General features: G+C 41.9%; 3 protein-coding genes across 3 annotated transcripts; 1 reads left to right on the top strand and 2 right to left on the bottom strand.

Annotated features, from left to right (window-relative positions):
* Positions 1-2,339: 2,339 nt before the first annotated feature.
* Positions 2,340-5,450, bottom strand: LOC124043463 (perforin-1-like). The gene is made up of 3 exons (XM_046362076.1): positions 5,320-5,450; positions 4,280-4,824; positions 2,340-4,054 (listed from the first exon to the last, which is right to left on the bottom strand). The coding sequence occupies exons 1-3, from the start codon at positions 5,320-5,322 to the stop codon at positions 2,833-2,835; spliced, it is 1,770 nt and encodes a 589-aa protein (XP_046218032.1). The 5' UTR covers positions 5,323-5,450; the 3' UTR covers positions 2,340-2,832.
* A 10,267-nt stretch (positions 5,451-15,717) lies between these two features.
* LOC124043462 lies at positions 15,718-20,331 on the top strand. Its single transcript, XM_046362075.1, has 3 exons — positions 15,718-15,834; positions 16,523-16,574; positions 16,848-20,331. Exon 3 carries the CDS (start codon positions 17,009-17,011, stop codon positions 18,890-18,892), a length of 1,884 nt encoding a protein of 627 aa, XP_046218031.1. The 5' UTR covers positions 15,718-15,834; positions 16,523-16,574; positions 16,848-17,008; the 3' UTR covers positions 18,893-20,331.
* On the bottom strand, positions 20,323-27,176 carry LOC124043464 (protein S100-A13-like). The gene is made up of 3 exons (XM_046362077.1): positions 26,832-27,176; positions 24,633-24,764; positions 20,323-21,199 (listed from the first exon to the last, which is right to left on the bottom strand). The coding sequence occupies exons 1-3, from the start codon at positions 26,841-26,843 to the stop codon at positions 21,029-21,031; spliced, it is 315 nt and encodes a 104-aa protein (XP_046218033.1). The 5' UTR covers positions 26,844-27,176; the 3' UTR covers positions 20,323-21,028.
* Positions 27,177-27,740: the final 564 nt, after the last annotated feature.

Below are 27,740 nucleotides of genomic sequence, written 5' to 3'. Positions count from 1 at the left end.
ATAGACTTAGGTGTGCAGCCGGGAGTCCGCACCTTTGGGGAGGGGGGGGGGGGGTACTGTCACGCTCTGACCTTTAGTATTCTTTGTTTTCTTTATTATTTTGGTTAGGTCAGGGTGTGACATGGGTGATTATATGGTTTTTGTCCCGTCTAGGGGTTTTGTATGTCTATGATTGCCTAGATTGGTTCTCCAACTGAGGCAGCTGTTTATTGTTGTCTCTGATTGGGAACCATATTTAGGCAGCCATATTCCTTGAGTATTTCGTGGGTGATTATCTATGTCTATGTCTAGTTGCCTGTACTAGTATTATATAGCGTCACGTTCGGTTTATTGTTTTTGTAAGTTTGTTTAGTGTTTCTTCGTCTTCATTAAAGAAGTATGTATTCACATCACGCTGCGCCTTGGTCTCCTCCATACATCGAACGTGACAGATATAGGGGCGAGGCCGACTTTAAATTGCAGTCTCGACAGGGACATGCCAAACGTAGTCAAGAAGCAAGATTCAACTCACAAGGCTATTGATAAGGCCTAAAATGACGGTATATAACTCTAATCGAATTCTATTAAAAAAAAGAAACAACACATGTTTTAAATAGGCTATATGTAAATACAGTTACAGACACCATAATTGCACCTCGTGGGCGTATGATACAGACGAGGCATCTTAAAATATGGAGGGTTTTACGCACATCCAAACTTTTCTTATGCCCTTGATAAAGATCCAATATAAAGACAAAGGGGGAATGTCCATTCACTGTTATACTGCTCGCAAATGTAATGTTTTATAAACATCATGGAACCATCTTACAGATCAGATTTGCACTTCTCCTGAAATAGCCGTGCATTCGAGCCATCCATATGTTAAACCCATTGACGGTGAATCTTTCTAATAAGTTTGGTTCTTAATCAAATGAAACAAAAAACATGAACTGTTTTTTTTAAACCAAGAACAATATTTCTACATAGGATCGGGTCAGAAGCATGATATAATAAATCGCTTCACTTGTTCCATGGCACTCTGTGTACACGTAGGCCTAAATATCTTTACACAAAACATTGGCATGTCGACATAAAATACTAGGCTCCTGTATCGTTGCAAATGTGCGAGGCAGATTTAAAAAATATATACATGCCATTGATAGGGCATTATAGGGGGTCTGAATAGTATGGACTGGAGTGTGTCTTTTGTAATCAGAAGAGGGGCGCTCTTTGAAAAAAATGGGGATGGATAGCCTACTTGCACAAGCAAAATGAATTTTGCTTGTTTAAAAAAAATCGAATTCAACGAAATGGGGGTGGAAACCATTCATTTTTGAATGTTTTCTAAACATGAAATTCACTGGCTCAAAAAGCACATCTATCAATCCATGGCCACAGTGCGTCATGGCTGGAAAAGCTCAAAATACATGCCCTTATCAACTGCAGTACCTTTAAGACCTGCTTTTTGTGGGTCTTAAAATGTCCCATTAGTGCTGCATGAAGTTAGAGCCCACAGTCTTTAAGGTGCAATATGTAGAAATCGCTCCTCCATTTCCTGGTTGCCTAATTTCAGTTTGTGACAAAACAAGCAATGTATAGTGTAGAGAATTATTGTACCATCTAAACCACTATGAAATCTGTTTTCTATAACCAAAAATATTGTATATTCACCTTGTTTGAACCTGGTGTACAAAACCATTACATATTTACTACTAGGCCCATTAGTAGCGGTATGTCAGGTAAAATCACCGGGTAAGCCAATCACCACCCTTCCCCCAAAAAGCCATTGTTACTATCTATGTGCTGGGATAATTGCGTTGTTTGCTCTATAACCTGTTAATTCATATGCCTTGCGACCGTGATATCAAATCAAATCAAATTGTATTGGTCACATACACATTTTTAGCAGATTTTATTGGGGGTGTAGCGAAATGCTTGTGTTCTTAGCTCAAACAGTGCACTAGTATCTAACAATTCACAACAATACTCACATATCTAAAAGTAAAATAATGGAATTAAGAAATATATCAATGTTAGGATGTCGGAGTGGCATTGACTAAAATACAGTAGAATATAATACAGTATATACATATGAGATTGGTAAAATTAGCACGTTTAATACTTTTTTGTTTTATACTTTTTTTGTCAAGTGCGGTCAGATGCTCGCTGGCTTCCTTTGCCGTCAACGCTACAGGCGGCAAACATGTCATACTCGTTTGGACCAGACAGCATCAGATAGATGGCCTACATGTAGAGAGACAGAGGGGCGCTGTTTCACTCGCTCAGATGCTTTCTCCTGTTAGATACATTCAGCCTCTTGTAAATTGAAGGATAATTATGAAACACAGAGAGACGAAAGATACATGCTTTTGTATTTTATTTCTTTGGTAATGAATACACACCACTGAGGCCCATGAAACAATTTCAGGAAGTACCGCGAAAAAAATATGGACCCCAAATGTCACGGTATAATTCGCATTCTGGGTAGTTACACTATTTTCAAAAAAATACCATGACATTCTAGTGGTTAGAGATACCTTTAAAAAAAAATATATATATATATGTATAGCAAAAGCCTTAGATTTAATTATTGGGAATTATATTTTGGTACAAGATGATACAACTAATACAAGATGAGCTGCTAAAAACATTTTCACAATATCTGTCACGTCAAAATTGTAAAGCAAATCCAATGCAATTATAATTATATTATACTTTGAACAAAGAAAAAGCTAAAACATTACATTTCACATGAATCATCTAACCATGATCCTGCCTGTGGCCAAAGGGACCATCTGAAATGCTGAACTATGCAATGCGAAGCAGTCACCAACTCGTCGCTCACCTCATGCCTTATTCACCATGACATCTCTTTAAGCCAACCTTGTCAACCGCATCATTGGTGCGATTCCTGCCCAACTCAAGTCGCCAATTCTCCCCAGCCAGCATGCCATTTCTGGAGTGGAAGACTTTTGCCAGGGAGGCGCTCATAGGAGAGGGGATGTACTCTTCACAGCGTGAGCCTCCAAGGCTGGGAGCACATTGCACTGTGTAGGAGAAGAAGAATGTGCCATATTTGAACACACAGACGTCACTCACATTTCCTCTACGCAGATCAAAGGAACATTCACCCAGGACATCTTTGTTCCAAACAACTCCGTCTGTGTCATACACCTTGAAAGTGAGTTTGGTGGCAAAGTTGATATGGATGGGTCCGAATTCAAAGCTCTCTGGCCAAACGGGATCGTCGTCGTCGTTGATCACCTCAGTGAGTTTGACTTGTTTATCATATGAGATCTCAACAAAACCATCCGTTTCGGTTGAAATGTCCCCGTATAGTCCCTTTGCTCTCAAACCATAGACTTGTAGCCTGGCCAGGCCTTTCCCAGCAGGGCAACAGTTGGACTTGATGCTCTGATCACTGTGGCAGACACAGGCACAGTGATCCCTTTGGCTGGTCCTCGTACCTATCTGACAGGACTCTGAGCATTTCTTGATCAGGGCGTTTTCAAGGATGTACTCCTCCACTGCTTTCTTCAGCCCAGGTTGAGCAGGATGTCTACTTTTCAACAGGAAGTGAAGGGGCTTAAGGAAGTAGTGCACCACGTCAGGGATCGTTTTCAAAGACTCCAGCCACTCTTTGTAGGCGTTTGCGTCCAATGCACCTGAGAAGAGCAGGTCGCCTCCATTTACTACCCCTCCTTTAATTTCCGAGTGGCGGTCACTGAACATGCTGCTGAAACTTCGGTTGGTGCCAAGTTTCTTCTTTAGTTCATTACAGTAGTGAAGCTCGGCGGTCAAACTAGCGCTGTATTGATATGACAAGGAGGCCTCGACATCGAGACAGTCCTTCACTGCAGTGACTGTCACTCCGTTCATAGTCGCCTGACAAGACTTGATGGAAGTTACAGCGCTCACTTTCCCTCCCAGGTTGACTTGAGAGGTGAAATGAGTGCCGTATGTGTCTATCAGGTTTCTATAGGCCGGCTTAGACTTGAGGTCATAAACAGTGGGGAGCTTCTTCACCGAATTCAGAAATTGTTTGTGAAGAGGAGGATCTTCAACCAGGCTATATCTGAGGAAAAAAGTGACAATGGTTTGGTTAACATTTAACAATAATCGGTTGTGTTTTAGTTTTTAATAGCAGTTAAGTTGAACGCAATTGGTAAGCATGTGATGGTATTATATGTGAACTTATCATGCAATTGATACACAATATTCATGAAAAACATTATATTAGCCTCATATTACAGCCTATTTAAGAATCTTTTAGTTTAGTCACTGAAGTTGAGCTCATCACCTGTAGATGCTACAATGGACTTCATGCCTGGTGAAACTGTATCTGTCCTGCTTCGACTTTGCAATGGCATATGTTGCTTCTCTGGAATCTGTCCCTCCAATGATGGTCTTGAACTTTTCTTCAGGAATCTCAAGGTCCAAGCCAAGTTTCCAGTTGTTGGTCACGGCTGAAGTTGTGGTATTAATGAGGGACTCACTGGATTCATAGATGCTGCTTGAGACCTCCCACTTGCAGTCGGTGAGGGCTCTCCAGTTTGCCATGGCTGCTGGAAGCTTCTGTTTTATTCCACCCAAATAGAAATTGACAGCTAACTCACAAGTGTCTCCCTCCCGCTCCCAATTTTCCATGTCGATCACATAAGAACCTTTTCGCTGCATCTTCACAATGTCGAAACCTTCCCCTGCCAGGTTGTAACCAGGGACAAACTCGGCCTGCTCACATTCCTGTGGCTTGCCAGGAATCTTTCCCCTCAAACTCTCTGCCAGGCACTGGAGTGTGCCTGCCCAGCAGATCAGTAGAAGTAGACACAGCTCCTTCATCACCCTCTTAATAGAAAAAAGTAGAAGTAATCAAAATCAAAGTAAGTAGAAGTAATCAAAACAGATTTTTCACCTAGTCAGCGTCAGCTCTGGGATTTGAAACAGCAACCTTTCGGTCACTGGCTCAATGCTCTTAACCGCTAGGCTACCTGCCACCACACACTGTAGGGACACACTGTAGTGAGCTTGTAATGGTAATTTATGAGTAAATGTGTTGTACTAATCCATTTGATCAGTGAAATGTATTGCTGTTCCAAGCACTACGTATTTATCAATTACAGTACAGTGCACGTGAAATAAAGTTTTCAGAAATAGGACAATATACCTTAACATTTACATTTACATTTAAGTCATTTAGCAGACGCTCTTATCCAGAGCGACTTACAAATTGGTGCGTTCACCTTATGACATCCAGATCTGTATGAAGAATTGTTGTCCTTCAGGTTTTATGACTAGAGATCAAAAGATAACATGTATAAAAATTGAGACTTCATAACATACCATGTGCTCTTTCTCTTGGAGATGTAAAACGAAGAGAGTTGTTTCTTGATTCTATACTGGATGAGAGAGAAGAGCCTTTAAATACACTGCTGGGTACCTTGAGGTTTTTCTGCTGGTCATTTTCACAGAATATTTAGTGGCAAACCCCACATTTCAATGCAACAAAAAAAAGTACATTCTCCTCTGTTGTAATTGGGTGACAAGTCAGTTGGTGGTTTTAGCATTAGAATGCAAAAACTAGGAGTTTTAGGAGTTTGATAATGCCAAATGTGGTTCTGTTTCAAGTAAAAAATATTTAAGGATGATTTCATATGGTTGAAAGACGTAGTTTAATTTTATTTGGACGGTAATATCTTCAATGATGTTCTTGCTCTGTAATGTTTTTTATCTAACACATCTTCCTTTGAGTCACTCACACACAATCTTCTCACACTTTACCCTCACTACAGCCACCATTACTGGTACAGAGCGCTTCGTGAGACAGCTTGGGCAGCAGTGTAACCCTGTGGGTGTCAGTGACTTCAGAATGCATGGATATTGCACTGGCTTCTCCTTAATGTTGCAAAATAAACCACTTCAGCCACAAAGGCCAGAGATGTAAACTGAACTGGTTGCTGAGGGGAAGGTGGGGGAGGGCAAGCTTAAAAACTGAGGGGGCAAAAATATGTTTATCGCAGGGCTCGACTGATGATTAGCGAATGGTGTGATGATACTATAGGCCTATGGTCTAGGCCACATCCAGCATTTTGAAATATGCAATGTTTTGAAAATATATGCATCCTCTTACATTTGATGATGTCCCATCTGTGTATTTTGTGTTACAGGAGCACATGTTCATAATGTAAAAGTTGACATATCACATGAGGTTAGCAGTGTAGCTAAGTGTTTCCATGATTTGTTCAGTCAGAGCACAGGTGCAGTGAGTACAGCTTGTGTGCATGAAGAATACGGTAGTGTAGCTACTACACGTCTCCTATTACAAGTCAAAAGGATTGAATGTCAATCAACATTTTTAAATCAAACTAGTGAATTTGCTTTACCACAGTACTGGGACATTCACATTCTCCTACAGGATAAACTACTGCCAGTAGTACTACTAGTTGAAACGTTAAGTCACGATGACAGTACAGTAACATTGCATTGCTGATACATTGCTCTTCATGGTAAATGTTACCATGGCCATTAGACATGCAGTGTAAATTCTCCACATTACAGTATCATCATGATCTGTTTCTTTGTATTTTATTTTCCAGCCATGAAAATATTTATTAAAAACACTCTACTGATTTTGATGTTCTGAAAACACAAGACCTCATAATCACCCCCAAGCCAAGAATGGGTAATTAGTCTTTCAGAGTACATGACTCTTTCCCTTTAATTTAAACCATTGTAGCACTAATGCCAAACACAAGTTTATCTTCCATGAGTTTTCACCTGTCTGCCAATTTAAGTAATTTCTCTTAGCTCCAACAACACCATTCAACGTATATCATCCATGTAAATTCCTGTTTTCCTTTTAATCACATTTTACCAGAATGAGCAAACCTCAAGCACAAATAAACAGCATGTAGTTTTATCAGCATATCGAGATTGAAAAGTATGGCAAAGGAAAGCTCTCATGTATAGACTATCAAAATGCATTGACCTTACACAAACATTTGGGTTGCTAGGTGTTCGGGTTATACAACCAACCATCTGTCCTATGTAACCATATCAAACAAAACATACAGTATCATACTAATTTGAGTATCCCGGATTTACATGTACTATGTCACGTCTGGTCTTGCCACATAAGTCACCTTGAAATGCTTACTTACAACCGTTAACCAACAACGCAATTTTAAGAAAAAAAGAAGTGTTCATTTTTTTTTATCTAAAAAAGAAGACGAGTAGGAGGCCAGTATGTTGTAGTAAACTTTTATGGAATATATTTACAAAATAATACATATAGCAGCAGTCAGCATTATACATCAGGACGAACAACTGCACGCATTTTGACTACTACTCTTCCTCGGGCAGCGTTGTAGAGGGAAGCTGATGTGGCGGGGCAAGTAAATGTCGCATGTCAGGAAAATAAATTATGTACAAAACATAAATATAACATGATCACGTTAATGTATAGAGGCAACATGAAAAATAAATGCACAGGAATGTATACAACGGAAGTGCGTAAAGGATCATCTATCACAGTTTTGCGCGTAAAAGACAATACATGCACTAGTGCATCAAACACGTTCTATAAGAAAACAATAAGCACACCATGGAGATGATCAAAAACTCAGAGGAACAAGGGAAATACAGAGTTCATATACTAGTCAATCTAAGGTCTACTGAGGTCTAATGCTCATTTACCTTACAAACAATACATTCACCAACTGCAGTGTCATTTTCATTCATTTATTCAACTTCTATAGCGCTTTTCATTACAGAAAGAATCTCAAAGCGCTTGAAAAGGCAAAACGAACAACAATAAAATAAAAATGGTATATGACAGAGTATGTCTCGGCTACAATTTTCGGCAACAGTTAAAAGTTTTGTTATTTCAAGCCTCCAACAGATGGAGCGAGAGTCAATGTCTATATGTAACCCTAGGCCTATATGTAATGTCTATATTAGGCCTATATGTAGTGTCTATATGTAACCCTAGGCCTATATGTAATGTCTATATGTAACCCTAGGCCTATATGTAGTGTCTATATGTAACCCTAGGCCTATATGTACTGTCTATATGTAACCCTAGGCCTATATGTAGTGTCTATATGTAACCCTAGGCCTATATGTAGTGTCTATATGTAACCCTAGGCCTATATGTAGTGTCTATATGTAACCCTAGGCCTATATGTAATGTCTATATTAGGCCTATATGTAGTGTCTATATGTAACCCTAGGCCTATATGTAATGTCTATATGTAACCCTAGGCCTATATGTAGTGTCTATATGTAACCCTAGGCCTATATGTACTGTCTATATGTAACCCTAGGCCTATATGTAGTGTCTATATGTAACCCTAGGCCTATATGTAGTGTCTATATGTAACCCTAGGCCTATATGTAGTGTCTATATGTAACCCTAGGCCTATATGTACTGTCTATATGTTACCCTAGGCCTATATGTATTGCATTGGCGACCTGTCATTCAGGGCAGGTGGGGCCTGTTTTGCATTAATTTTGGCATTAGTACCTGTCACATATCAGTTTTCAAACAATGTAAAAAACAAATATTTTATTGAGTTAATAAAGCCCCATACAAACATGGTTTCTTGAGTAAGGCAGCTCCAACATGCAGGTGTTTCAGCCTAGCTCAGTGCTTTCTGTGGTGGTGGGGCAGCCAGCGGAAAATATGGAGTGTAGGGGTTGGTAATGTTCTCTAGTTGCATCGTGATTGGCTCAGTGTTCTGCCACTCATGGGGACACTATGTCACTGCAAAATCTGCAGGTAGAGCTCGAAATTTCAAGCCCCTGGGTGCTGCCATAGTTACATTAGAAGTGCCCATCCAAGAAGGCTCAAGGTCATAGGCCACAGATAAAATTATGTCAAATCACGTTATAAAATTTAATCCAATTTGGTTTGTCACATGCGCCGAATCCAACATCCTTACAGTGAAATGCTTACTTACAGGCCCTTAATAAACCAATAATGCAGTTTTAAGAAAATACCCCCCCATAAAAAAAAATATCAAAGAGCAGCAGTAAATAACAACAGCAGGGCTATATACAGGGGTACCAGTTCAGAGTAAATTTGTCAATGTGCGGGGGCACTGGTGTCAAGGTACTTGAGGTAATTATGTACATGCGGGTGGGGTTATTAAAGTGATTATGCATCGATGATGACAGAGAGTAGCAGCAGCATGGGGGGGTGCAAATAGTCTGGGTAGCCATTTGATGAACTGTTCAGGAGTCTTATGACTTGGGGGTAGAAGCTGGGCCATAAGCACGACCTCAGAAGTGCCTTGCGGTCGGACGCCAAGCAGTTGCCATACCAGGTAGTGAATCAACCCATCAGGATGCTCTCGATGGTGCAGCTGTAAAACCTTTTGAGGATCTGAGGACCCATGCCAAATCTTTTCAGTCTCTTGAGGGGGAATAGATTTAGATGCACTATTGTAAAGTGACTGTTCCACTGGATCTCATAAGGTGAATGCACCAATTTGCTCTGGATAAGAGTGTCTGCTAAATGACTTAAATGTAAATGTAAATGTAAATGAATAGGTTTTGTCGTGCCCTCTTGACGACTGTCTTGGTGTTTTTGGACCATGTTAGTTTGTTGGTGATGTGGACGCCAAGGAACTTGAAGCTCTCAACGTGCTCCTTGACAGCCTTGTCAATGAGAATGGGGGCGTGCTCGGTCATCCTTTTCCTGTACAATCATCTCCTTTGACTTGATCACGTTGAGAGTGAGGTTGTTGTCCTTGCACCACACGGTCAGGTCTCTGACCTCCTCCCTATAGTCTGTCTCTTCATTGTCTGTGATCAGGCCTACCACTGATGTTTCCTCAGCAAAATTAATGATGGTGTTGGAATTGTGCCTGGCTGTGCAGTCATGAGTGAACAGGGAGTACAGGAGGGGACTGAGCACGCACACGTCCTGGTAATCCGTCTGGCCCAGCGACCTTGTGAATGTTGGCCTGTTTAAAGGTCTCACTGACATCGGCTGCGGAGAGCTTGATCACACAGTCACCCGGAACAGCTGATGCTCTCATGCATGTTTCAGTGTTACTTGCCTCGAAGCGAGCATAGAAGCTATTTAGCTCATCTGGCAACTCTTGGCTGTGCTTCCCTTTGTAGTCTGTAATAGTTTGCAAGCCCTGCCACATCCGAGGAGCGTCGTAGCCAGTGTAATACAATTTGATCTTAGTCCCGTCGACAATCTACTGGCAAATCCTTTTCAATCCTAGTCATATGAAGAGAAATTATAGCTAAATGTATCGGTGCTCATCGGCCATTGGACATAAACATTACACAACAAGTTGGAAATTGCAAATTCAACAATGAGTGGTTTGGAAGGAATCAGTGGCTAACGGCAATAATTGCCAAGCAATCACTAGCTTGCAATTCAGTGGAGTGGAAGTTTATTTCACCTTTATTTATTTAACCAGGTAGGCAAGTTGAGAACAAGTTCTCATTTACAATTGCGACCTGGCCAAGATAAAACAAAGAAGTTCGACACATACAACAACACAGAGTTGCACATGGAGCAAAACAAACATAAGGGAGGTAAAGAGATAAGGGAGGTAAAGGCAAAAAAAGGCCATGGTGGCAAAGTAAATACAATATAGCAAGTAAAACACTGGAATTTGCAGTGGAACAATGTGCAATGTAGAGATAGAGATAGAAATAATGGGGTGCAAAGGAGCTAAATAAATAAATACAGTAGGGGGAGAGGTAGTTGTTTGGGCTAAATTATAGATGGGCTATGTACAGGTGCAGTAATCTGTGAGCTGCTCTAACAGCTGGTGCTTAAAGCTAGTGAGGGAGATAAGTGTTTCCAGTTTCAGAGATTTTTGTAGTTCATTCCAGTCATTGGCAGCAGAGAACTGGAAGGAGAAGCGGCCAAAGGAATAATTGGTTTTGGGGGTGACCAGAGAGATATACCTTCTGGAGCGCATGCTACAGTGGGTGCTGCTATGGTGACCAGCGATCTGAGATAAGGGGGGACTTTACCTAGCAGGGTCTTGTAGATGACCTGGAGCCAGTGGGTTTGGTGACGACTATGAAGCGAGGGCCAGCCAACAAGAGCGTACAGGTCGCAGTGGTGGTTAGTATATGGGGATTTGGTGATAAAACGGATGGCACTGTGATAGACTGCATCCAATTTATTGAATAGGGTATTGGAGGCTATTTTGTAAATGACATCGCCAAAGTCGAGGATCGGTAGGATTGTCAGTTTTACAAGGGTATGTTTGGCAGCATGAGGGAAAGATGCTTTGTTGCGAAATAGGAAGCCAATTCTAGATTTAACTTTGGATTGGAGATGTTTGATGTGAGTCTGGAAGGAGAGTTTACAGTCTAACCAGACACCTAGGTATTTGTAGTTGTCCACATATTCTAAGTCAGAACCGTCCAGAGTAGTGATGTTGGACGGGCGGGCAGGTGCAGGCAGTGATCGGTTGAAGAGCATGCATTTAGTTTTACTTGTATTTCAGAGCAATTGGAGGCCACGGAAGGAGAGTTGTATGGCATTGTGAAGCTCGTCTGGAGGGTTGTTAACACAGTGTCCAAAGAAGGGCCAGAAGCATACAGAATGGTGTTGTCTGGGTAGAGGTGGATCAGAGACTCACCAGCAGCAAGAGCAACATCATTGATGTATACAGAGAAGAGAGTCGGCCCGTGAATTGAACCCTGTGGCACCCCCATAGAGACTGCCAGAGGTCCGGACAACAGGCCCTCCTATTTGACACACTGAACTCTATCAGATAAGTAGTTGGTGAAACAGGCGAGGCAATCATTTGAGAAACCAAGGCTGTTGAGTCTGCCGATGAGGACGTGGTGATTGACAGAGTCAAAAGCCTTGGTCAGATCAATGAATACGGCTGCACAGTATTGTTTCTTATCGATGGCGGTTACGATATCGTTTAGTGGTCCTTCTGTAGCTCAGTTGGTAGAGCATGGCGCTTGTAACGCCAGGGTAGTGGGTTCGATCCCCGGGACCACCCATACGTAGAATGTATGCACACATGACTGTAAGTCGCTTTGGATAAAAGCGTCTGCTAAATGGCATATATTATTATTATTATATTACCTTGAGCTTGGCTGAGGTGCACCCATGACCAGCTCTCAAACCAGATTGCATAGCGGAGAAGGTATGCTGGGATTCGAAATGGTCGGTAATCTGTTTGTTGACTTGGCTTTCGAAGACCTTAGAAAAGCAGGGTAGGATAGATATAGGTCTGTAGCAGTTTGGGTCAAGAGTGTCCCCCTTTGAAGAGGGGGATGACCGCAGCTGCTTTCCAATCTTTGGGAATCTCAGATGACACGAAAGAGAGGTTGAACTAGTAATAGGGGTTGCAACAATTTCGTCAGATAAGTTTTAGAAAGAAAGGGTCCAGATTGTCTAGCCAGGCTGATTTGTAGGGGTCCAGATTTTGCAGCTCTTTCAGAACATCAGCTGACTGGATTTGGGGAAGACTTGGGCGAGTTGCTGTGGGGGGTGTAGTGCTGTTGACCAGGGTAGGGTTAGCCAGGTGGAAAGCATGGCCAGCTGTAGAAAAATGCTTGAAATTCTCAATTATAGTGGATTTATCGGTGGTGACAGTGTTTCCTATCCACAGTGCAGTGGGCAGCTGGGAGGAGGTGTTCTTATTCTCCATGTTCTTTACAGTGTCCCAGAACTTTTTTGAGTTTGTTTTGCAGGAAGTAAATTTCTGCTTGAAAAGGCTAGCCTTGGCTTTTCTAACTGCCTGTGTATATTGGTTTCTAGCTTCCCTGAAAAGTTGCATATCACAGGCGCTGTTCGATGCTAATGCAGAACGCCATAGGATGTTTTTGTGTTGGTTAAGGGCAGTCAGGTCTGGAGAGAAGCAAGGGCTTTATCTGTTCCTGGTTCTAAATATCTTGAATGGGGCATGCTTATTTGAGATGGTGAGGAAGGCATTTAAAATAAAAAAACAGGCATCCTCTACTGACGGGATGAGGTCAATATCCTTCCAGGATACCCCGGCCAGGTCGATTAGAAAGGCCTGCTCGCAGAAGTGTTTCAGGGAGCGTTTGATAGTGATGAGTGGAGGTAGTTTGACCTCTGACCCATTACGGATGCAGGCAATGAGGCAGTGATCGCTGATATCTTGGTTGAAAACAGCAGAGGTGTATTTAGAGGGCAAGTTGGTTAGGATGATATCTATGAGGGTGGCCGTGTTTATGGCTTTGGGGTGGTACCTGGTAGGTTCATTGATCATTTGTGTGAGATTGAGGGCATCAAGCTTAGATTGTAGGATGGCTGGGGTGTTAAGCATGTTCCAGTTTAGGTCGCCTAGCAGCACGAGCTCTGAAGATAGATGGGGGGCAATCAGTTCACATATGGTGTCCAGAGCAGAGACTTGTTTTTAGAGAGGTGGATTTTTAAAAGTTCAAATCGTTTGGGTACAGACCTGGATAGTAGGACAGAACTCTGCAGGCTATCTCTGCAGTAGATTGCAACACCGGCCCCTTTGGCCGTTCTATCTTGTATGACAATGTTGTAGTTAGGGATGAAGATTTCAGAATTTTTGGTGATCTTCCTAAGCCAGGATTCAGACACGGCTAGGACATCCGGGTTGGCAGAGTGTGCTAAAGCAGTGAATAAAACAAACTTAGGGAGGCTTCTAATGTTAACATGCATGAAACCAAGGCTATTACGGTTACAGAAGTCATCAAAAGAGAGCGCCTGGGGAACAGGAGTGGAGCTAGGCACTGCAGGGCCTGGATTCACCTCTACATCACCAGAGGAACAGAGGAGGAGTCGGATAAGGGTACGGCTAAAAGCTATGAGAATTGGTCGTCTAGAACGTCCGGAACAGAGAGTAAAATGAGGTTTCTAGGGGCAATAAAATAGCTTCAAGGTATAATGTACAGACAAAGGTATGGTAGGATGTGAATATAGTGGAGGTAAACCTAGGTATTGAGTGATGATGAGAGAGATATTGTCTCTAGAAACATCATTGAAACCAGGTGATGTCATCGCATGTGTGGGTGGTGGAACTGAAAGGTTGGTTAATGTATAATGAGTAGGGCTAGAGGCTCTACAGTGAAATTAGCCAATAAACACTAACCAAAACAGCAATGGACAAGGCATATTGACATTAAGGAGAGCCATGCTTAGTCGAGTGATCATAAGGGTCCAGTGAGTAGTGAGGTTGGTTGGGGTAATGGTGATTCTGACAGCTAGCCGGGCCATCGGTAGCAAGCTAGCATAGGATGGAGGTGTGTTTTTAGCCACCTTGTGCATTTCCGTCGGTAGATTAGTGGGGTTCCGTGTGGTAGAGGGGATCAATCCAATTGGCAAAATAGATATAGTTATAGTGACCCAAGAAAATTTGTCCGATAGATTTATTCAGATAGCAGCCGATAAGTCAGCTAACGATTAGCGGTCCGCAGATGGGTGTTCAGGTAATGTTGCGACGGAGGGGCAAGTTGGATAACTCCCTCAGGCAGATAACGTAGGTAGACCAGTCGCGAAGTCTCCGCATCGGCAGTAAAACGGGTCCGGATAGGTGATTGTAGCCCAGGAGTGGCTGGAACTCTTCAGCTGGCTAGCTCCTGAATAATTGATGTTTGCTCCGGGATCAACGTAAGCCGATAGTCACACGGATAGCAGCTAGCTAGCTGCAAGATCCAGGTGTAAATGTCCAGAGCTTTCGGTTGAAATCCAGGGATATGGAGAGAAAAATAGGTCCGGTATGTTCTGGTCTGAGTCGCGTTGTACAAAACTGGCAATAGCTTTTCGAGCTAAAGGATAGCTGATGACCATCAACCGTGGTTAGCTGAATACTAACGTCAGCCAGTAAACTGGCTAGCTTCTGGATAGCTTCTGGTTAGCTTCTGGCTAGCTTCTGGAAGTGTGATCCAAGTTTGTGTTTAAGTATATTTAAAACCAAATACTTTTATACTTTTTCTCAAGTAGAATTTTACTGGGTAACTTTACTTTTATTTGAGTAACTTTCTATTAAAGTATCTATAATTTTACTCAAGTATGACAATTGGGTACTTTTTCCACAACTGCTAATTATGACGTTTCTGTGCTAAACTAGGTTGAACATTTTCTTAAATAGAACTCCCTTCAGTCCAGGATCCCGTAGTTCTTAGCACACCACTATTTATTCAAGGCACAATGATCACAATTAGGCCTATACTATCTCTTTTGAATAACTGCTTTTTCTTCATAAGGACACGTCTCAATTGCCTCTAAGAGGCCAGTATTTTACTGCAGGTAGCACCTGTTTTACTCCACCAGGTCTTTCGGCTACCATCACATGGGTCACAGCAGAGTGACATTTGAATCCACGACTCTATCCTCTCCAGAAATGTTGTTAATATAAACAACTGTGCACTATAGCTGTGCACTGTAATGTTAGAATACACTTGTTGGAAGAAATATGACATTTCTCAATACTACCCCACTTTTCCTGAACGTTAACCATTGATGCCCATTTAACTCATGAATTCAATTTCTTATAAATTCCTAGACACACTCCCTAGAGTACCAACTCTTCTTTGTTGTCTTTATTAAGGTTAAGTATATTCTTGTAGTGCAATCCGCACGTTCTCTGCTATACGATGTCACGGTTAGCGTTTACCTTCTTCGTTATCTGGTCAAATTTGCCTTGAGTTATCACAGTCAAACAGTCACGTGTGTCCAAGAGCCAAACGTAACCGTCTTTGTATATAGCAACCACACCGCAGGAACCCTATTTGCCTATTTGTTGGCGATGATGAATGCAGCAGAAAGACTCTAAAACCCTTTGAGTGTTACAATGAGGACCTTAAGCTTTTCCCTTACCTTCATCCTCCAGTTGTCTTTGACCCCAAAGCCTTATGTTGCAGGTGAGATAAATACACTTCCTCGTCGACAACATGCATTTATTTGTTTGGGATATTCATTGGGTGTGTATGTTGTTTTGATCTAGTCTAGAATTATACTTTTTTTCCCCAGATTTTCTTTTGTTTTATTTTGTACAATAGAAATGACCTGACCATGTCAGTTGTAAATAGTCCCAATAGTACCATCCCTGAAATATATTTTTTTTGTTGTCTAGACAGTGGTCGGTTGAAGAGACATATTTCAGTATATTCTGTGCCAGAGAGTCACATATACTGTAACAGTACACACTGAGCAAAACACACGCATCAAAAAGGGTGAGGGTATTGCTGATAACCTTGCTTTACCTGAAAATATATAAAGTTATATTGCATAGGCTTAAAGCCGTGATAAAAAATTGAAAAAGAAGGAAATTACAATGGGATCATATTATATGCTATTATGTCAAAATGGGATACGGCTCGCTAAATTTCATTCAGCTAAAGTAAATTTGACCTGAAGTTCATTGCATTAATTTGCAGCTGCTAATGGGACTTTGACCAAATAAAAGTATACAGTAGCAGTGTTCTTTATGTCTGAGCTAGCTCCAGCAAAGCGACAGCACACTAGACAGAGCCTATATGCCTTATACTCACAGCAAGAGGTATCATGTGAGTTTTTGGTTTAAAATGCTTGTAATGTCTGTTTGCAAAGGAGTGGCCTGGGAAACTCAGAATGTGGCATTTGAGTCCAATACAACTGATAGGTAAGGTATCAACAACATTTTCAAAACTTCTGTTCACCAGCATTTATTTCCAAATGTGTTTTGAATGCAGTTATTTGAATTGTGTAACATGCATTATAGATTTGTTTTCAATGTAGTATTTCAATGATCCAGGTTTGATAAGCACCATAGGGTGTAAAACGTTTTAGGACCTTTGTAGCATAATCCAAATAACATGCCTAAATCACCTTGTTGAAAATGAGGAACTATGAAGATATTGTTCTTTTTTTCTAACCAAAGTTTTGGTTTTGTCAGGTACATACTGCCACCAACTGAAAAGACTCCACAGGACCTTGTCTCCTCACTAACATACTCAGATTGCATTATCCAGTGCTGATTTACATGAGCATGTCAAGCCACAGAAAGCCCGTGCAGTGCCCAATAGTGCCAAGTTGTGGCCCGTGAAAGCCCTTATCATGTCTGAGTCACATTGTAGGCTGTTTGGAAATGTCAGTGTTAGCCATATTATACCAAGGAGGTACTGTGAAAGGGGTTTGAAAATGATTTGGTCCCTCTTTCAATCAGAAGCTACTCGTTTGGTGGTGAAAGTAATAACACCTTTATTAGAGGTTGTCACAATGTCTTTACACTTGTTCTCTAGTCTTTTTAAGACGGTTACACCACAATCATTAGTCCAGATTGACTCTGATAGAATTGATCAACACAATACTGTATCTGAGGTAAATGTGTCCTATGGTCATAATGTAAATGTGAGGGACATGTGGATTTATTCTGACCACCAGAATATAGTGATCCTGGAGGATGACCCTGTAGTGATGGAGTCAGCCTCCTTCCTCTTTGAGAAGCGCCCCTCTGTGTCGACTCTACTGAGGTACCACAAGGGGGCGCTGAAAGTCCTCAGGGGCTCTCAGACCCTTTTGACCAGAGACAGTCGTGTCGTACTGGTGGGTCATGGCAGCAAGGGCAGTGATGGTGTGGCCAGACTAGGAGGTTATGGGCCAGAGGAGCTTGCCAAAGTTGTGGTGGCCATGAAGATAGAAGATGGGCATCTGCACACCCTCAGCCTGGTGGGCTGTGCACTAGGAAAGGACCTCAAGTTTGCAGAGCGGCTGCTTCGAGCGCTCATCTCACTCAACGTGGAGACCAAACTGCACCTGCGGAGCTCAGCACTATCCGTCAGGCCCAACGGAGAGAAGGTGACCAGAGAGGAGGGGGTCTGGAGGCATAAAGACGGCAGTAAGAAAGTCATCGCCCAGCTGGACCAGAACGGTAACCTGCTGACCAGAGTGGAAGGAGACGACAGAGGACAGGTCATTCCCAACTACCAGGGGCACGCCCTATACATACAGACTTTAGAATGGCCGACCCACCCTCAAATGTTTGTCTCAGCAAACTTGCGTAAGAAGTACACCTCGATCGACTGTTTGGAGGGGCTTACATGGAGCCTGTTTTTTGAGGAAAATGAAAGAAGGCGCGCTCCAGATTACATCCCAGTGCACAAACAGGGGAACCTCACGTCCGTGTGGCTGGCTGACCACAAACCCATGGAAGACATTCCCATCAAGCACCTCACCACCATTCTCGATCTGCTGGTGGAGATCAGGTACAATGCCAGGGAAGACACCGACTTTGACTTGTATTACGTTCTGAACGACTGCATCTTTAAGGTGCAGAGGAGAACCTTCTACGCCTCCCTGGTGGGGAAGTACATTCATTCTAACCATCTGGAAGAAATTGAGAAATTCACTGATGCTTTCAGGCACCAGAAGGAGGACTACTCCCTCCAAGAGCTTAGACAGGGCCTCAAGGCGTCCGAATTCAACAACTTCTGCCGCCAGACGTTCCAGCTGCAACGATGTGTCCAGGACTGTGAACGCTGGGGCCACTACTTCATGGCTGCTGTGTTCTCTGCATCTGTCCGAAACTTCCGCACATTCTCACTCTTCCTTATGAGTGTTATCGCTTGCGAGGTGGGCCGATCCCAAGGCTCTGACAGCTCACTTTGTACAGCGTTTGTTGGGGATGACCACCCTATGGTAGGGGACGACCCTTGGCTTGAACGCAGTAGACGCGGGTTCTATGGCTGCACGGTGGGCAAAGCTGAGGAGATGATGACCAAACGAGACACACTCGACTGGCTGGATCAGGTTGTTTCCAAGGAGAATGCCCTCTTTGCCAAGTCCAAGCAGATGATGAGTGGCGTCGACCACGACCAGGAGACAGAGCTTGATATCTTTGGGAGGGTCAAGGTCATGAATAAATATGTGTTTTCATCTTTCCTTGAATTCTTTCGAGGAACGCCAGAGGGGAAGAAGCTGGCAAGAGGATGCAGAGCTTGAGGATAGTACATGGCTGCTAGATGACCTAAACCCTATTCAACGAGATAGCAAAATTGTAATAATTGTTACTGGCTAATATCTGTTAAATATGTGAGGCAAAATTATAGTTTAATTAATGTCTAATTAAGCTATATGGGCCAAGGGGGTGTGGTATATTGACCAATATTTCAAGACTAAGGGCTGTTCTTATGCACAGCATGAAGAGGAGTGCCTGGATACAACTCATGGCTGTAGTACAGTATATTGGCCATAAACCACAAACCCATGAGTTCCCTTATTGCTATTATAAACTGGTTACCAACATAAATAGAATAGTAAACAAGTATTTTTGCGTCATAGCCGTGGTATATTATCTGATATACACACACACGGCTAAAATGCTGTTTCAGCCAATCATCATCTAGGACCCAAACTACCTGGTTTATAATGAATGTCTCATGTCTATGTTAATCTCTAAGGGCAAAATGCTGTTTCAAGAAACATTTGTGTGGCATTTAAGTCCATCTCCACTTATTTCACGAAGTAGGCCTAATTGTGATTGGTGTGGTGTGTGGTTATCAGTTATGGGCAATTATCCAAATAATGAAACATTCATTAACATTTAGGCCATCAAGTTTCCAAACCTGTAAGGAATGTTGTTAGATTTAGCACCATTTGCTTTTATTTAGCACAAAACTATATAGATCAGAATATGGTTCTAGCTAGTATTGGTACAAGCTAATTGACACAACAATGTACAATCATTTCTGAGGGTAATTTCTGTACTATCTATTAAATATTCACCCATCCGGGAATTCTTCTTTTGAGCATAGTTCTGGGTTGGTGTGTTGGCTAGGTTCCCTAAGGAATACAAAGGCCTAATTATGTAAGTAAGTTGCTGGGTTGGCTTTGTTATTTGAATAATTGCGAAGCATCATGTGACTGTAAAAAACTGTATTGTTGACTTAGGAAGATACCATTGCTTTTAGCATTGGCGATTGTAGTTCAGAATTTTAGAATGGCATTCTCCATACAGGGATTCACTGGACCTGCTAGCACTCATGCAAAAAATAATGCTTCTAGTAGCTGTCATGGATGAATGCAAATCTACAAACTGTGAACGTTTAGATAAGACATTCCCATTGAACAATTCAAAATGAGTTGATTCATTAGACAATGTGATGTTCAGAGGTTGTATGAAAATGTGTAATAAATGTCATTTGCCCAATAGACTTAATTTGCCAAAATGATATTACTGTAGTAAGAATGTAACAATTACACACTGAATACAATGTGTGCTGTATAGTTGTGACAACTATACACCTAGTTCATACATTGAAATATGTATATGATGATTATTTTTTTTTTGGATCACAAAACGTACTTTGTGAAATGCTTATCTGTCGATTAATGATGAAAGTTGCTAATTCAACCAAAATAAATCATAATAATGGAGGTCACCATTGTTGCAATATTTTATTAGAACATTTTTGGTCATGTTTTACGATGTTATTACAATGGCCAGTATAAAGAGAATTACAAAGTATAAATACAAAACTGCAATACCACAGTGGGGAAAACATTGTTTTAGGAAACAAGCTATGGGGACATTGCATCACCAGCACTGTATGTATGAGACTACTGGTGGCTCAAAGGTGCTTTCCACTAATGTGTACTGACATATGTAAATTCATATTTATTTCTTGCAAAGCACCTAAAGCTGGCTCATGGTTTTCTGATTTCACTTTGGGTCATACGTCATCTATTAAGTCGCTCTGGATAAGAGCGTCTGCTAAATGACTTAAATGTAAATGTAAATGTAAATCTAAGGATTCTTTGCAGTGGTTACACTAGTAGTAGGCCAAAAGGAAAGCCGTTCGGGGTTTTTTGGATGGAAAGACCAACACTTATAACACTCCGGGAGTACAACAAAAATCCTGTAAACCAAGTGGTATAGAGCTAAGAGATGAGCACTGCTGGCACTACCAAGCATGGGAGATGTACATAAAAAGGCCTGTCGTGGAGGGGGTGAGTACTATGTGAGTGTCCAGGACTGGATGGGAGTAGTGCGGTGAGAAGGGGTACTGACACTGGGTGGGATACTATGAGGCTGTCTGGTTCTCCCCTGGCTCACACCGCCATCAGAAGGCATGGACCTTACAGGAGCACACAGCTGCACTTGGACACCTTCTCGCTGCTGAGAAGACCATGCTGCGTGGTGGCCAGTGACTGGATCAAGCCCCAGAAGTGTTTGAAGGTGATTCCCTCGCCGTCCGACACACCCATCTGTCTCATCACCTCGCCCAGGCCCTGCTCTGAGCCTCCAGTCTGGGGGAGGGAGGGAGCACAAAAACAACTCTTCATTATATGGACACAGTATTTTACCTATTGACAGGCAATAAGAAATAAAGTAATCATGCATAGACATGTATTAGAAGCAAGTTAGCAATTAGTCTATTGCACTTTTGAGAGTATAACATTGTTGCCTACGTTACTCAGTAGGTTACGTTCATAACAGTATTGCTATTCCAAGCAGTAATTATTCTATCAATAATTAAACTGAATAACTACTGTCAACATGTTTGACTTCAAAATCTACTATTGGCATCTCTTCAACTGTATGCAGCTGTATAAATACAGCATGTGAGTACTTTGTCAACTAACTGTGTCACGTTTCAGGCTTTGTTACCCTCTAGTGGTTATAAACATCCCTTTTTCAGGACCCTGTCTTTCAAAGATAACTTGTAAAAATCCAAATAACTTCACAGATCTTCATTGTAAAGGGTTTAAACACTGTTTACCATGCTTGTTCAATGAACCATAAACAATTAATGAACATGCACCTGTGGAATGGTCGTTAAGACACTAACAGCTTACAAACAGTAGGCAATTAAGGTCACATTTGAAAACTTAGGACACTAAAGAGGCCTTTCTACTTATTCTGAAAAACACCAAAAGAAAGATGCCCAGGGTCCCTGCTCATCTGCGCGAACGTGCCTTAGGCATGCTGCAAGGAGGCATGAGGACTGCAGATGTGGCCTGGGCAATAAATTGCAATGTCCATACTGTGAGACCTCTAAGACAGCACTACAGGGAGACAGGATGGACTGCTGATCGTCCTCGCAGTGGCAGACCACGTGTAACAACACCTGGACTGAGGGCTTGTAGGCCTGTTGTAAGGCAGGTCCTTACCAGACATCACCGACAACAACATCGCCTATGGGCACAAACCCACAGTCGCATGACGAGACAGGACTGGCAAAAAGTGCTCTTCACTGACGTGTCGCGGGTTTGTCTCATCAGGGGTGATGGTCGGATTCGCGTTTATCGTCGAAGGAATGAGCGTTACACCGAGAACTGTACTCTGGAGCGGGATCGATTTGGAGGTGCAGGGTCAGTCATGGTCTGGGGTGGTGTGTCACAGCATCATCGGACTGAGCTTGTCATTGCAGGCAATCTCAACGCTGTGCGTTACAGGGAAGACATCCTCCTCCCTTATGTGGTACCCTTCCTGTAGGCTCATCCTGACATGACCTTCCAGCATGACAATGCCACCAGCTATACTGCTCGTTCTGTGCGTGATTTCCTGCAAGACAGGAATGTCAGTGTTCTGACATGGCCAGCGAAGAACCCAGATCTCAATCTCATTGAGCACATCTGGGCCCTGTTGGATCGGAGGATGAGGGTTAGGGCCATTTCTCCAGAAATGTCCGGTAACTTGCAGGTGCCTTGGTGGAAGAATGGGGTAACATCTCACAGCAAGAACTGGTCAATCTGGTGCAGTCCATGAGGAGGAGATGCACTGCAGTACTTAATGCAGCTGCTGGCCACACCAGATACGGACTGTGACTTTTGGTTTTGACTCCCCCTTTGTTCAGGGACACATTATTCCATTTCTGTTAGTCACATGTCTGTGGAACTTGTTCAGTTTATGTCTCAGTTGTTGAATCTTGTTATGTTCATACAAATATTTACACATGTTAAGTTTGCAGAAAATAAACGCAGTTGACAGTGAGAGGCCATTTCTTTTTTTGATGAGTTTAGATGTCTTAATGTAATGATGGAAAGCATTCCAGCTGACTACCTCATGAAGCTGGTTGAGCGAATACCAAGAGTGTTCAAAGCTGTCATCAAGGCAAAGTGACTACTTTGAAGAAACTCAAATATAAAATATATTTGGATTTGTTTAACACTTTTCTGGTTACCACATGATTCCATATGTGTTATTTCATAGTTTTGATGTCTTCACTATTCATCTACAATGTAGAAAATAGTAAAAATAAAGAAAAGCCTTGAACGAGTAGTTGTGTCCAAACTCTTGACTAGTACTGTCATACGTAGAATGTATGCACACATGACTGTAAGTCGCTTTGGATAAAAGCGTCTGCTAAATGGCATATATTATTATTATTATTAATATTTACAAAAACATATATGGGGGATTGGAAATGAAGCAGACAATTACATTGATGTACGCTACAATCTATATTCAATATTAAAGCTGATCAAAAAAAGTATAATAAAAAATATGACCTAAAACATTGTAGTTACTCCACAATACTAACCTAAATTACAGATTGAAAAGAAGGATGCCTGTACAGAATATGTATCCTGTTTGCAACAAAGTACTTAAGTAATACTACAAAATATGACATTGAATGTTCTTGAGTGGCCTAGTTAAAGTTTTGACTTAAATCGGCTTGAAAATCTATGGCAAGACCTGAAAATGGATGTCTAGCAATGATCAACAATCAAAAACAAATGAATCAATTTGGAACTCAGGCTGTAACACCACAAAATGTGGAATAGATTTGAATTCTGAAATGTGATAAAGCTGCCAGCCAGGCACATGCTAACACAGTGGATATTTCTGTCTGCTGGAAACAATAGGAAATTGATTTGGGAAAATATTTCCTGTCCTGAACGCTGCACCACAGCTGAGACAATATAAAGAGCTGTTTCCTGGAATCCCATTTAAATGATGTGATCATTACTTTTCCTTTGAAATAGACTCGGGTTTTGGATAAGTCTAAGACTGGACATAATGAAAAACATATGGACTTGGTAATTAAACATAATTTTCACTTCAACAGTTGTGTATACTGCCCCCTCCTCTTGACCTCAATTGCCTTTCACAACAAATATGTCCTAGCTGTTGTGGCTAACTATTGTGTAGCAGAAACGCTGTACTTGGTTGTCGCGTTTATGGTGGATGAAGTCAACAATTTTCTGCTCTTCATTAGGAAAACAGTTATTTATTTATCTGTCAGTTTTTTTCAGCCCCTCTAGATGACAAGATCAACCTTGAGCCTTCCTCACTTGCTCATGTATTTGAACCGGCCATTTCCTGTTTTTCAAAAGCATAGCTATCTTTGTCACCCTCTGGTAGATTCAGACTCGTCCTGGAAAACCGCCTTGGGCCTGAAACAACTAAGCAGCCAGTTCCAACATGAATACATGGCAAAGATACATTGGCCTTTTCAGTGATTGAAATAAAGCTTGTTTAAAACTCAATTGGTGACTGAAGCACAGTAGATCACATAAATCGTGGATTTGTATTGAACCTGGCAACCAACGCCTACAGGCCTTTCCTGAGTGTTTGTTTGGGAGTCATAGGATGTGGCGTGTACTGTATTTGTGTGGTTGAGTGGGGGGGGGGGGGGGGTAGTAAGAATCAGTGTCACGCCCTACTGGTAGAATCAATGGCAGGTGTGGCCGAGGAGGGCGAGGGCAATGTAGCCGACAGATGCGGCTTATGTACCTTGACTAAGTTGGGCAGCTGGGAGGAGAGGAGGTCTTTGAACTCTTTGGTTTGGAGCGTGGGACCTTTATTGGCCGCAGCGGCATGGAACTTTGTGACCAAAGTGTTGATGGCCTTTTCCAGGTCGGAGTGCTGCGCCAGAGGAGGAGAAATAAACGTGTTAGGGTGGGGGGATCAAATAATATAACAATAACAAAAGCATTAATTATCTGACAGTTCTTTGAAGTTCATTATGTGACGTTTATTATTATAATAGATCATTAAGAAAGAAAGTTAATATATTCATCAGACAGACGCCCCAGGTGAGTGCCGAAGTGTACAGACCTCCACTCAATTTAGTCCCAAATACCAAAACAATCAGACACACTCACATCCGCCCTCAAGTGCATATCCAGCATGCCTCCATGCGTCGGACGTTTACGCAAAGACGACACTCCGATGTTTAACCCTGTCCTTGAGTGACTGTTTGAACAACACTGCAGCCTTCTTCTCCGCACAAATCACGCACTGCTCCATTCAGTTAATTAACTTGTGTTTGTGTTGCACCTTTCACGAGTATCAGTGTTACTGAAAGCTTGGTGGTTAACCAAAGAATTGTGAGAAACAATACGAGAACAGTTATACTCCAACAAGATCACTTACACTTCCAGGTTGCAAATGACCTGTTTGAAAAGTAGACCTTGTGTTTGGCAGTGGAATATGAAACTGTGTCACACAGACTTGTTATGTTGATCATTGTGAAGGACATCATTCCATACTCTCTTTAAACCAAGAACCAAACACCCAATCTATTGTAACTGTTGGGTTTTTTGTTCATACTACTTTTTATTTATATCCTAAATCACTAACATTAAATAACTGTTCAGGGACTTTGCTATGTCACTCACCCCTATTCAAATAGATATTTGAATATGCTATTGAAATGTGAGCATCTGTGGGTGGGTCGGGAGGAGAAGCTTCAGTAACGAGAGACTTTTGGAAGGCAAATTGAGACAACTTGTCTACATGTAGAAGGTACTTGAAATACCTGCAGGTTGGTAGCTACAGTATGACAGCTCAACCCCTCACTGTTGATTTTCAGGGTGTGCCAGGGGCGGAGTCGCCATCTGGGCCAGATGGGCTGTTCAATTTTTAGCCCATTTGGGTCTGTCTAACTTAGATTTTTCACGCAAAATGAACTGGCTAATAATGGGGGCCTAACGGGGGAAATGGCCCAATGTGGGGGCCCCGAGGAAAAACTTGGCCAGTGTCTTAGAAATGCCAGGTCAGATTTATGGTCCGTGCCCGATTCGTGCATGAGAGGCTTGGGAAACAGGGTGAGGAATCAGTGGTGACTTCAAACTGTATTCTCCCATCACTAAAACAAATTCGGTGACACATCCAAAAACAAAGTTGTTGTTTCAGTTGTCAGGGTAGGAAATAAAGTAGAATAAAAAGCCTGACTCACTAGGCCACCATACAAATCTCGTGGTAGGCCTAATCCTACTACAGCGTTCATTTTTTAACGTTTCCACCAATAACGTTAGCTCACAGCAGCCAACAAAAATCATAAAATTGATACAATATAAGTAACAATGGTACGGCGCTTGCTAACCGACAGTAAGTATCTCATTGTATGAATATCTATCTGTATTTCTGTTCGTCTAGCTGTCATCCCTCACACACTGGCCTATATTCAAAGAACGTTTCTGTGTCCTAGGCCATGGGGACAGAATCTGAATGGACTGATTGCCACCCCGTGCTTTCCATTTCCATACACGGTCTCTGTCTATAGACACAACTGAGAATAGCTCATTGCTCCCTCGTCAACATATGGCCTAGATTAATTTGTTATTGGCCATATTCTTTGATGCTGTTCTAGCATGCACACTGATCAGTGCATTGAAATGATAACTTGTAAACTCGCGTGAAGAGTGCATATAAAGTAGGCTATATGCAAACGCGCCTATAAAAAGAATACGATCTCATGGACTGTGACATGATGTAAATTGGATAGCAGAATATATCAATGGAATTTTGGTTAAACTACATCTTGTGCCACTTCCAACCGTAATCAGAACGATGCGTAGAAGTTGGGGGAAGTTATCACCAAAAGAATGCAACAACTCCATTCCTTGCTTCTAGGACGAGATAAGCCACCATCTCTTCAACTGCAACGTTTTGACAAGTGCTGATTTTAAAATGGTATATTAGGCCTACCTGTTCAGCCATTTGGATCGTTTTGTGCTGTCCTCTTTCAAAGTAAAGTTTTCTCTCTGCGACGTTCGGTATGCTAATTGTTACTTTTCTCGCTCAGTGTTCCATTGCTTCCTAAATCCTCCCACTCCCCCCAAAAAAATCCAACTGCAATTCGATTCCACCTTCCGTGTCAGTCGAGAAAGATATGGGGAAAATTATAGTGCGCTCAGTGTAACTCGATGCATTGGGACTGTAAACTTCACGAGGCAAAAAGTCTACATGCAGTCATATAGGCCTTTACCACACTTCTTTAACTATTATTGCGAAGTTCTCTTTTGTTTCGAAGTGTTCCACGTTTTGCGGAGAGTAGCCTACATAGTTGTGCGTTTAAAATGTAGGCTATTCAAGAATAGAGCCCGCGAGTGCGTCACTAAACATCTGGAAACATTTAGCAAAAGTTGAAACAGTCTGCAAGTTCAGGCTGGAGTTTTTCTTTATTGTTGCACATTTTAACCCCTCATATAAGCCTACCTATTTTTATGCAGTTTCTGTAAAGCTTTGAATATCCACCAAAATAATACATTTCTCAATGTTGTAAGAAACCTTTATGAACCTTGCATGGACGGTCCCCATTGGACATTTTTTTCCGAGGACATTTATAATAAAAGTCGTTTGTCACTGTCCGTTCCGATTTCCATTAGCCCTACATTCACTTTGATAAGTCATCAGAGGTTGAGAAGGAAATGCTGGAAAAAGCGATGCGCTCACAATGAACAGGCGCGACCACATTCTTGAAAGCCGGTTTCCTGACTATAGAGACAGAGGGGTGGGCAAAAATCGGACTAGATAAAACTGGATCTATCCATTGTCTTTGTTTTTAGGCCATTGTTGAAATGATAGATCCCTTTAATGAGCATTTCTCCTCTGCCA

This window comes from Oncorhynchus gorbuscha, linkage group LG09, assembly GCF_021184085.1.
Source record: "Oncorhynchus gorbuscha isolate QuinsamMale2020 ecotype Even-year linkage group LG09, OgorEven_v1.0, whole genome shotgun sequence".
NCBI classification, from domain to species: Eukaryota; Metazoa; Chordata; class Actinopteri; order Salmoniformes; family Salmonidae; genus Oncorhynchus; species Oncorhynchus gorbuscha.
Note: the sequence above shows the minus strand (reverse complement) of the source record. Positions and strands in the feature narration are given on the sequence as shown.